Genomic DNA, 12,678 nt, shown 5'->3' with positions numbered 1-12,678 from the left:
TTGGCCACTGTATGATGTCACAATGTTTTTGGGGTTGTGTAACCATTAGCCAATAACCAACCAAGGTACCGCCCCCCCCCTTATCACCTGAATCTCCTCCTACGCACCATTGTTTTTAGAAAAAACAAATATCTCTCAGAGGGGCGTGGCCAGCAGCAGCTCGTTAGCATTGATAGCTACAGAATCAGCACTTTTGAAACAGGGCTGAAACAGAGGGGATTATGGGATGCTAAAATGATCTGTTTCAGCCTAACACTTCAGAGACATGTTTTTAATATATACGGTATGAGACATAATACATTGTTGAAAAAGAGTAAAATAGGGGACCTTTAAATAAAAGCATTTTCACATCTCCGTCCCAGTGACAGATCTGGGGTCAGTGCGCTCTGTCGCCCCCTGCTGGAGCTCTCAGCCCCTGAACGTGCTCTGCTGTCGCCTTCCTGACCATTTTAGTCTCTCCCTTTCAGCTGCGTGGAATGTTGACACCCGCCCCCTCCTGTCTGTCTGTCTGTCCCCCCCCCCTCAGAGGGTCCAGCCTACAGACCCCTCACTGCTTCAGTCTCCCAGAGATCTTCCTCCTGCTCTGCTGCTGATCGGTGAGTAACGCTTTCCTCTCTGTACTTTGAAGAACCGTCAGAAAGTAGAAGCTGTGAGATATTCCTGAGAGGCTGGTGTTTATCCCACTGCTATTTATAACATGAGAGCCCGTCACATCAGACAGGGACACAGCAGCTGATACTCGTACATGCATAGTGGAGAATGCATGTATGTCGTCCACGTAGAGAAATAACAAACCACATGGAAATATGTGATCTCCTTCAATTCATCATTACATGCAGCTTATTGACGTATCTGAACATGCAGTGATGGAAAAAGTACTCAGATCATCTACTTAAGTAAAAGTACTAACACAGTCTTAAAATACTCCATTACAATGTGAAAGTCAAGTATCAAAAGTGAAAGTACTCATTGTGCAGAATGCATCTTATAAATGTGTTGTATTATTATGGAATATTATATTATTCTGTTTTTATCATTAGAACTATAAGAGTTGTAGAATGTTGTAATTTGTCAATATGGAGCAAATGATGAGTACATTGCTGGTACTACATACATCATAAACATGTATTTATGTAAACGGTAACAAGTATGAAATAAATGCAATGCAGTAAAGTACACTTCAATCTGAAATGTAGTCAGGTAGAAGTACATGAAAATGGAAGTACTCAAGTAAAGTAAATTATATTAAGTAAGTGCACACTTCTGGGTACATGAACTATTTGTTACCAAGTATGTGATAGTTAAAGGAAATATGTATTTATATGTATGTATATATGTTTATGTTAAGTAAAAAGCTTCGATATGATTCGATGCGATATCTTCAGACAGTTGTAAAAAATATACAACATACTGTATACAATGAACTCTGTGAAGCCGTACGCCTACACTGTTTGTTTTGATCTGGTTTGTATCAAAGGATCCAGAAAGATCTAACACAAAAAGGCGATTATGATGGTGTGACTTTGGCTCGTGGGTCAACATGAGGAATAATTAGTAAGCCCCCCCCCCCCACATTGGTATGACCGGATGTTTCATACCTTCTGCTGCATGAATGCTGCAAAAGTAAGCAAATTATGTTTTTGTGACGATTGAACTACGACTGAAAGGATATTTAAAACTACACATTCTTCAGGTGGAGTTACTGAAAGCTGCTGGAGGCATACCAAAGGAAACAGTTTGCTAACATGTTTAACATAACAACTTTATAAGGTGATCATATCTGTAATGAGCGGTACATGTGGAACATACCAAGTAGAAGCAGGTTTGTTCTCCTGTATTCATCCTCCTCGACCCACATTCTCTCCAACCTCGCCCTGCTTTTCAAGGTGACCACGCCGCAGGATGTCTTCCACCCCGGCGCTGCCCCCGCTCTTCACCGCGCTGCCCTCCTTCCCCTCCGCCCCTCCAGGGGTCCCGGCTGCGGAGCTGAATAGCACCTCCTGCACAGAATGGGACCAGGCGCACCACCTCCTCTTCCACCTGGGGAGCCTGGCCCTGCTGCTGGCTCTGGCCCTCCCCAGCACCATGAGCCTGCACATGATCCTGCTGCGCCTCCTGCTCATGACAGGTCTGTCCCCCGCCCCCCCGCTCAGGCCATTCCTGTGCTGATAACACTGAAGCAGGGAACATTGCTAACAATACATGTATTCTAGTTACAAGTGACCCGCATATTGGTCAATCATGAGCACAACAAGCCATTTACAAGCACACTGCAACTTTTAGCTTATTGTAGTTTTTTTGACATGTCAAAATCAGAAACAGGTTTATTGCCAAGCAGGTTTACACATACGAGGAATTTGCCTTGGTGTATGGTGCATACATAAACAGAGTTAAAGAAGGTACATTGTGAGAAAATAACGGAAAAAAAATATTCTAACAGGAAAATATAGCAATATTTACACGAAATATAGATTAAATATAGATATACCTTTATATACGTATAAGGTATAATATGTACAGTATTGGTAGGACAGGTGTAAAGCCATGCAGATAGCTTTGTGTACAAGGTGCAAAATTTGGATGTATAAAGTTGAATTAATCTGCATTACTACCACATTGTTCTTGCAACATAGTCTTTCACTATTTGTATTGAACCGGGGACTTAAGATTTCCAATGCATAGCAACACTGTAGCTATGACTATAAAGCCTTTGAATCTTGACAGATCAGTTGAGCTAAGCTTTGGAGGAGTGTTCTAAAGTTGTCCTGCTCAGAGAGGGATCTGTTGAGCAGAGGCAGGCTCTGTGCAGCGACAGATGGAGAGAATGGCGGATGGAAAAAGCACTTCCAACATGTTTATCTTCTGCTTGGAAGGAGAGAGGAGACAGGAAGCAGCTGTAAATATGGGACTTTTTTACAGTTCATTTATTTATACTGCCTTTTGACACAAGCTAGTCTCAGAGGCTTTCGCAGAGAAACAGAAAGAGGACAAGTAAACGTACAGAGCAACAGTAGTTCATCGTGTAAGGGGAAATACATTAATTAATTGTAACAGTTTGAGCCAAATGATCTATTTTTAGTGTGTGTTTAATTTGTACTCTGGAGCCAACAAAATCATACAGTAATATAATATTTGTATATATTGACATTTCAAATATACTGTGTTCATTTACACATATTCTTAACCTTTCTAATCAATTTACAAACGTTTTGCTTGATTCTGGGGTTTTCCCTTTTCTATAGTGTGTACGTTTGTTTACTTCCGTAACAGTGACATCATTATGTAACACTTGCATTTCTATTGGCTAGCGCTCCAACACATTGTAAGCTAAGGGGCGACACATCTCTAAGCGGTTAACCAATCACAACAGAGCCGGCCAGCTAACCAATCACAGCAGACTGAGCTCTGGTTTTAAAGACATTACACATTAAAGCATGGAGACTTGTCACAGTAGAGACACAACATACAAATATGAACCTGGAAATTAAAATAATGTTCAAGTCACACTCATATTGACATGTTTCTTTACTGTTTCTAACATAAAGGTCTATAGCGTGAGCTTCAAAACTTAAATCCAGACTTGGATGTCTATCTAATCATTCACAATTCTGTGATCTAAAAACAGCATTTTGGTTGCTATGGAAATAAGTTGCCTTTTTTATTTGTATTATTTTTGTGTAATGCTTCGTTATATTTCTTTCTTTTACTCGTTGTCTTTGCATGTCTGTGCTGCATCCTGTATTGGTTCTTTATTTGTTTTGGTGATATTGTAAATGTACTTCTAGAAATGACCAATACAGTAGCTTCACATGATGTTTCTCCGTGAATGGATACTAAACAAGACTGAATATTGAACTTTGATTGGAGAAGTAGTTCATTCATTGTCAAAATGTATCCTCCCCTAAACCCGTGTGCTCTGTGTCTCTGACCCGGCAGGATGCGCTCTCTTCATCGTGTGGGCCACCCTGTACCGCTGCAACCTGGATGTGATGGTGTGGAACGTGGTGTTTCTGCTCGTCAACTTCCTGCATCTGTTCTTCCTGCTGTACAAGCGCAGGCCGGTGAGTTCTGCATCATCGTTCACGTGGCCTTACATTCAGGCCGTTTCACCGAATGAAAATACTGGCTCAGGCAGGAAGCAGCATATCGTCCTGCTTTATGGTAATGACATGCAGAACAAATGTGTCGCTGCCACCAAGGGGTCAGAGCAGTGGTTCTCAAAGTGGGGGGCGCAGAGGCATGACAGGGGGGGCGCGAGAGACCAGGAGGAAAAATGGTTATTTAAAAAAAAATTGAAAAATGATTGATTCGAAAATAATATGATACAGTACTATTATGTCTGGGTCTCTGTGTTTCATTAAAGCTCGTATGGCAAGCCATTTGAGTATTTATTCAATTTCCTTGATATCAGACGGCAGCGGCCTCCACTAGTTTTCACTTGTTAGATATATGGTCAAACAAGTTAGGCACTCTGCTTTACTAGTTAAATAAAACATTTCACTAGTCGCTCTTTTTCAGCAACTAGTGGCACTTTTGTCCGACTAGTTACCACGTATGCCTTACTAGTGACGCCAGGAGCAGCACTAGTAACGCCAAAGTCCCAACGTGTAAGCTTTTTGATGAACTAGTGGCCCTCTGACCGTACTAGTTACCCTAAAAGTCTTACAAGTTAACTAGTGCGCTGCAAAAGCTCTGACATGTTAACTAGTTACACAAAAGAAGCACAACTAGTTAACTAGTGCAGACTAATGTATGCCACTAGTTAACTAGTTGTGCTTCTTTTGTAGCAGCCAGAATCACTCACTAGTTAACTAGTAAAGGCAAAATGTTCACTAGTTAACTAGTTGACGCCTCTTTTGACCTAAAATGAAAATAAAGTGTAAATGTGTCTTTGCTCTGGCAGATTAAGATCGACAGGGAGCTTCGGTCGGTCTACAAGCGGATGTTTGAGCCGCTGCATGTGAAGGAGGCTCTGTTCCAGAGGCTCACAGGACAGTTCTGCACCATCCAGACTCTGAAGAAGGGCCAGGCCTACGCTGCAGAGGACAAGACCTCTGTGGACGAACGCCTCAGCATTCTCCTCAAGGGAAAGTATGTCAAGTTTGTTTGCCTCTATGTCTACGAGATTTCACAGTAACCCTAACCCTAACCCTAATTCCACAAAATGGATTTGAAGTGAACGTTTTCTCTGGAATAAAATGTGCATGGAATATCTTTTTTGTAAATTTGACCATATTGTTTCTGCGTGACAGGATGAAGGTATCATACAGGAGCCACTTCCTGCACAACATCTATACAAATGCATTCATTGACTCTCCAGAGTTCAGGTCCACTGAGATGCACAGAGGAGAGAAGTTTCAGGTATGAATAACATCTTTTGGATAAAGGAAAACAATCTACACCTTAACCTGCGGGGGCTGCGGGGTTTTCTTTCACGAAACTGTGTCTCAGGGCTTCTTAAAATTAAACACCTATTAATGTGTCATACCCACTTAGCTTTACGGAGCAAAAACGGTTGTCTCACCTTTGTTGTTGTTCTGATCAAAAGTTGTGTTCAATGGCATTACAACGATAAAAACGCTGCTGAAGGTTAGTCCATAGGTTAATCCAATGTGTCTGTGTCCCTTTGAAATGATTATTGATAATCCATCCTCATATTTATGGCAAAAACTGAGTTTTCATGTATAGCTATTATGATAGCTACGAGAGTGTATGACAGCTTCCGGTTTTGGGCATTCTGGCTGTGCATCACTCTATTCACCAATGGGTAATGTTTAGATGGATTTTAGGGGCTTCCCCTCGATTCTATTGGCTCTAACGGTTAAAAAGAGGTGTCAATCATCAAAATCAAACGATTGGTTCCAGAGATATGGAAAATGCACCCAAATGACCCCAGAAGTGAGTTTCTTTTTCTAAATCTCTCTGAAAAGGTCAAATTTCACTTGTTTTGCATCCATCCTGATACAGGGTACTTATTATATGTTATAGTTTGGATTCCTAAAGCTTTTAGTTTACTATCCCATCATTCAAGGGTGGTTTTCACCATAAGTAATGTTTTTTATTTGGATGGAAACTATCATTTACATTTTTTTACTTTGTTCAATCTGAATTTCCTTTAAAATAAAACAATTCTATATTGATTCTGACACGTCTACATCCAACTCACAGATGTAACCTTGCTTAGAGAAAAAAGATGATGAATGTACCCCTTTTAGAAGTGAAGATATAGTCATTTGTTCTGGGAATGTCCTTTTCGAGCCTGAGACCTGAAAAACAGCTCAGGGCTCAACAGGTTAATGATTGCAGTGGTAAAAAGAACAATAGATCAGAAGTGTCTCTACTGATTGGAGAGCTCATCCAATTCTAGTTTCAGATGTTTCTGTGTCTGATGAATAGGTGACCATCGTGGCAGAGGAGAACTGTAAGTACCTGTGTTGGTCTCGAGAGAGGCTCACCTTCTTCCTGGAGTCAGACACCTTCCTCAATGAGGTGTTCAGGTACCTCATTGGCAAAGACATCACCAACAAACTGTACTCTCTGAACGACCCCACACTCAGTGACAAGGTGGGTCCACTTCTAAAGAAAACACTATGCACACTTTGTATTGATAATGATGATGATTGTGATGACGGTGTTGTTGATGATGATGATGATGATGGTGGGTCCCAGGCGTTGAAGAAGATGGACCGTCAGCCCAGCCTATGCTCTCAGCTGTCTATGATGCAGATGAGGAACAGTATGGCGAGCACCAGCGACACTGAAGATGTTCTGAACCAGATTCTTCAAAGAGGTTCTGCGGGATCATCACGTAAGTCACATTATCATACAACATGTTTTACTGTCTTTCCATGTGACCGTTACCCAATACTCTGTTACAGCACACCAGTTTACAGTAAATAATTCCATTGATTGATTTCCCTTTTGAAAACATGGATGTATAAAGAGAACTGGGTCCTGCCTCCATTCTCCGTGCAAATCAAATGAATGGATAGGGAAAATAACTCTGCATTCAGTTTTAGTGTGTTTTACAATGTTTATGCCTCAATGATATATTGTGGCTTTTCAAGTGATTGTACTCTGTAGTTGACTCGCCTTCATAAAAATAGTATGATGATTTACAGATGTCTCATTCCTAATAAGTCAATGGGGAAAGTATTTTTGGGCCCAACTGACGTTACAGACTGACAAGGTAGTTGTACAACAGTTTGGCCTGAAAACAGAAAATGTTTTCAACGTTTGGCGAACTTCCTGTTAACCATAGGCTGTATGAAAGAGGTGTATGTTGTCACGGTGACATCACCCATTGGTTTTGGGCCATTCTGAAGCCTTGATTTCTGCCTTTCGGCCCAGGCATCTAGTTTTAGGAACCAGAGGTGACCGTACTTGGACGAGAGGGGGAGCTGGAGAATTGACCAGCTAACGTGTGTTGTACCTTGGTTAGCTAGGTGCTTCCAAATATATCATGCTAGCTAGCTATGATATTAATTGGGCTGATAATTCTGGCCATCAAAACACATCATTTAAAGGTGACATGTCATGCTTTTCCGGTTATGACCCGTCCCCTTGTGTGTTATGAAGGTTTTTATACATGTAAACGGTCTGCAGTCAAAACCCTCAAAGTACACCATGTAGGGAGTAAAACTCTAACACAGAAAATACCTCCCCAAAACGCCTCGTTGGAGATACGTCACTGTCCATTTGATTCTTCCGGGTACATCATGATGTCATGTCGTCCCCGGAACGAAATGGACCAATCCGTGGAGCCGTTACGTTACGTCCGCGGAGCCGTTACGTAAAGCCCCCGCTGATTGGTCCAAATTGACCAATCCACGGACTTCCTCACCCACTCAGTGCAGGCAGCTCTGCTGATCTCTCCTCCCTGGCTGCAGGCTGAGTGATAACAGACAGTTGGGATTGCGGCGAAATCCTCTCTGCAGACCCATTCTCACAGCGTTTATCAACCTTTTTCTTACTCAATATCAAGCCACACTTATTGTTTTTACTTCGGCTGTGACTTTGTGTGTGCTCAGGGTGAGTTTGGCTGTGTTTCGCTGTGTATCGCTAAACAAGGAAATCACACCTCCACGGAGCTTAGCGTGATTCACAACGTCCCGACTGGTCCCGACCAATCGGAGCACACTGAGCTCACAGGGAGGGCAGCTAAAGAGCTGCAACGAGCCGTTTAGTGGAGAGAGTGAATACACATACTTTACAGAGATGCTGTATGTGAAACCAATGTGAGTTTGGAAAATTGCACAGTATAAATGTATTCTAGTAGACCACAACAATGGAATTATGATCAGTGTAAATGGCCATGACATGGGACCTTTAAACAAAATGCTCTTAATGGATAAAAAAACCCACCAATGTTAATGTATTTTAGTACAACCAAAGATGTGGTATTGATCTGTCAATCACGATTAATATTTGTCTGATCATATCGTATCGTACAAAGTACACCTTGTAGTAAACTCTACTTTAGCATTGGGAACCAAATCTCAGTTAAAATAAAATGTAATTTATTAATCCCAATTTGGGGAAATGTTTTCTTATCAGCAGCATAAAACAAAACAAGGCATAAATAGTAGAAATAAACAATTCTAAAATAGAAACATCTCAAAATAGAAATAAAAATAAACCAGCATTAGAGAGTAAGACAAATATACAGATGAACGTGAAGATAAAAAATCAACAACAAAAAGTTACATGTTAGAAGTAAATCCAAAATGCCAAGAACCAGGTACCCATATGCAAATACGAATGTATATTATGCTTATCGGTTCAGTCAGTAAAGAGTGGATCATTGTGTGTTTAAGGGGCAGATATACACCTGGGAGTGTAGCATAAGATGACATATGAGACAAATGTAACATTTATGATATTGGGCTATATAAATACACATTGATTGATTGATTGATTGATATCACACATATTGTCCGCCTCTGATATTAAGGGAAGGATATTTTATCAAGCATATATTTCAAAGGGGAGCTGGGCTCTGGCAAGTCTGATGAGCTACACCTGATAACTTCATATTGGGCTGAAGATTACAGATGTATCACAGAAAGGCTGAAGCACAATCAGTAGTGGTGCACATGGAAACATATGGAAATGTATCAGGAAGATGTTTTAGAGCTCAGCATATCTTCACTCCTGCTGCTTTCTTTTTCATGCTGTCCCTTTCGATTACCCACACCTTAATGGAAGAGCAATGCTGCAGTGCTGAAGTAGCCCACTGAAATGAAACCAGTCTATGTGCTGCCAGTGGGAATAGACGTGAATGTACATGAGATATTTACTGAATTGCAAGCTACTTCATCTTGGCATAAGCTCTTGACAGCTTTTATCTCAAGATGTCCACTTCCTCATTCTACAAACAGTTTTTGTTAAACCCAAGTGACATCAATCATTAATATTCCCCTAAAAATATTTGTATATGTAGTAGCCTGGAAACAGATTCAAACCACATGCAGTAGTGTTACTCTTCAAAATGCTTTTAGTCCTGAAGAGCAGCTTCTCTTTTCAGCAGGGTGGTAATGGAAACACATCCACTCGCCCTGTGTGTGTGTGTGTGTGTGTGTGTGTGTGTGTGTGTGTGTGTGTGTGTGTGTGTGTGTGTGTGTGTGTGTGTGTGTGTGTGTGTGTGTGTGTACTCACAGTTGATAATACATTTGAAAATAGACAGTGAGCAACCACTTGTATGTAGCAAAAAGCATAGCAAAGAATCATACTAATGTTGTATATAAAATGTGCCTACAGTACTAATATAGCTTCTGTTTAGTGCTTCATTTTAAATAGATAACAACAACATTATTTAAACTAAGCTCAAAGAGCAATATGGCATACACCACAATATACTGTAGAGAGAAAACAAGAAATGTAATTCAGGTCAATCGTTAAAACTATTTTGCACACAGTATGCAGAGGATAAACGTTTTCAAGAAATGCAGGTAGGATAAGTAAGAGAACAATCTAAAAATGTACAACAGATAACCCACTCATGGAACACACTACCAGTGGCGTTTCTATATGTACAAAAGTGGTGGGGCACAAAAAACTCAGATGTCTATAAGCTTCTGCAGTGAGGTTCATGGCTGGTGAGGCACTGGCACTGACTCTTCAGGTTTACAAATATTATATTTTGACCCAAATCAAAATATAATATTATTTTAAAAAGCTTTTTTTGTCTGATGCTTCACTTAATTTTAACAGTTCAACAGAAGGATACCCAAAACATGTAATTTTATCATTGAAATATTGAATTGTTCTCTCTTATAAGATCCCATTTTCAATAAAATTGCAGTCTTACCTTGACTTGAAGATTAAGTCCATTTGACTATCCCTCTGGACAAACATCTCTATTACTTTTTTGTAAAAGTCCTCCTTATCTTCTTGTAGTTTCAAAAGTCTATCATAAATATAATCAATAGATTTATGATTTCGAAAATTATAAAAGTAGGGTAGACATGTGGATATTATCCGGCTGAACAAAATGTGCATTTATCTCTGAGACAATGAGAGGGAGGGGCAGGATCGGGTTTTGTCCTATGGTTTTGTCCCACATGGCTCTAAACAGCTCAATAGGCACACACTGTAGACACTAATTAGAAGAACACAGACTAAAACAGCAATGTACAGACGAATCAGATGATTAAACATATATTTTATATATATTATTTTTTAATCTATTTTTTTGTAATCATTATTTGTAATACTTTCTGCTGACACTAGGTGGGGCTGTATTATTTACCTACTTTTATATTGTTTTATTTATTTTATAGGTCTTAAAGGGTTGTATCTTATATTATTTATTGAACAGTTTTAATAGCTAAACGTCTTTTTACGTTTGTTTTGAAATATTTTAATCGTTTAACCTTTATTAGAATTGTGACGTTTTTATTACTATTATCTTTTTATTTGTATTTCTGTTGTACCTATATGTTCACTTTATTTTATAGGGTTTTATATTTTTGCATCTATTCGGTTGTCTTGTGTCTAATCTTTCCGAGAGAAATCATTATTTATTTTATTGTATTTTATTTGTATTATCATACCTTTTACCTCCTTTTGTCTCTTAACCTGTTAAAATGTTATATTTTGCTGCATTTATCTGCAAAGGTCTTAACATCTGATCTGACGGGAATTTCTTGTTGTTTATCTTTAACTTGTGATGTGCCATTTTGTAAAGCACTTTGAGCTGCACGTGCTATACTGTATACATAAAGCTAGTTTATTATTATTATATGACACAATGAAGAATTACAATAAAATATTAATAAATATTAAATAAATATATTAAAAGATATATATAATATTAAATAATAAAAGGGTTAAAGGGAGATGTCGTTAATTATCCAAAAGAAATATGTTTCAGCTGTTGAATAAAAATGTCATCTGATTTCAAATGGATTTGTTCACAATATTTAAAAAAAGCATATTTATCATTGATTGAGTTGATATATATTTTTTAGAGCCGGGACTCGTAGGAAAAGTAGAAAACATTACATTCAGTTATAACTGCCAAAACAAACATTATTTACAGTATTATGGCCCTTGTTAAAAATGTTTGTAATGTTAACTACTGTAAGTTGGTCGAACGAATGCCTCCTCACCCGGAAGCTGACCGAGCAGACCCGAGCAGCAGTCGAGAGGAGCCGAGCGCATCCGCGAAGCACACGTCAGAGTTCCCGTTAGCCGGCAAATCTAAATATCTTCGGTCAAAATAATTTCCCTTTAGAGCAATACCACTTCAGTTGCGCCACTTATGTGACAGACAAGAAGAGTATGTGACAGACAAGAATAGTCAACTCTAATGTCGAACACGTAATGTGGAGAAAGAGATGTCCTGTATGGGTTGATTGTGCGTTGGTCTGTTGGTAATGCCTCGGGGTTCCGGTGGGCATGTAAACAAATGCATAATGCTGCGCTATACTTTGTGGCCTCATCCAGTTGCATAGCGACACTTATTGTGTAGTTGTCTTTTAATACGCAGGTAGTCCTATCATTAGCTAGAACTAGCTGGATCTGATCGATATGGACATAAACGCGAGTGAAGTCTAATCTGACGGGAGAGAGAGATCAGCTGCTGCTGACGAGTCGAGACTCGACACGCAGCTCTGCATAACCACATGCAGCGGTGAGCGGAACAAAACACACACTTCAGGTTAGAATATCACACGTAGCTATTTTAATTACCTCTCAAACTACCTAAACTAGTTATAGATATGTTTAGTTTTACTGTCGGGTCACTCATTACTGGATCCGCGAGCTGCATGATACTGGCATAATAGATTGCCCGATCGGGCAACCAGCAGGTGAGGCTTCATTGCCCGAGCTAAATACTAGATGGCCTCGGTCTCATCAGCTTGTTCGTTCATGTTTGACTATTGTTCACCGTGGTTTGTTGTTGTTTGAAGTCCCATGCTGAAGTCATGAACGTTAGTTGGTGCTCCAGTATAATCGGTACGCCTGAAACTCATCCAGTGAGAAACGTTCCGCTGTGCAAAAATAATAATAATAATTTTTTTAACGCGTTAATTTTTGTGTAATTAATTAATCTTAATTAACGCGTTAAAGTCCCGGTCCTAGTTTGAACTAAAACCAAACGTCACCAATAATGTATAACATATGTGGAACATGTTGAAGTCAGTATGAAGTCTCCATCAGAGAGAAAATAAT

General features: G+C 39.6%; 1 protein-coding gene across 1 annotated transcript; it reads left to right on the top strand.

Annotated features, from left to right (window-relative positions):
* Positions 1–497: 497 nt before the first annotated feature.
* LOC117460618 (blood vessel epicardial substance-like) lies at positions 498–6,900 on the top strand. The gene is made up of 7 exons (XM_071206037.1): positions 498–596; positions 1,887–2,128; positions 3,937–4,061; positions 4,904–5,091; positions 5,253–5,361; positions 6,397–6,564; positions 6,670–6,900. The coding sequence occupies exons 2-7, from the start codon at positions 1,903–1,905 to the stop codon at positions 6,898–6,900; spliced, it is 1,047 nt and encodes a 348-aa protein (XP_071062138.1). The 5' UTR covers positions 498–596; positions 1,887–1,902.
* The last annotated feature ends 5,778 nt before the right edge of the window (positions 6,901–12,678 follow it).

This window comes from Pseudochaenichthys georgianus, chromosome 16 (assembly GCF_902827115.2).
Source record: "Pseudochaenichthys georgianus chromosome 16, fPseGeo1.2, whole genome shotgun sequence".
NCBI classification, from domain to species: Eukaryota; Metazoa; Chordata; class Actinopteri; order Perciformes; family Channichthyidae; genus Pseudochaenichthys; species Pseudochaenichthys georgianus.
This window is presented reverse-complemented; position numbering and strand designations above follow the sequence as displayed.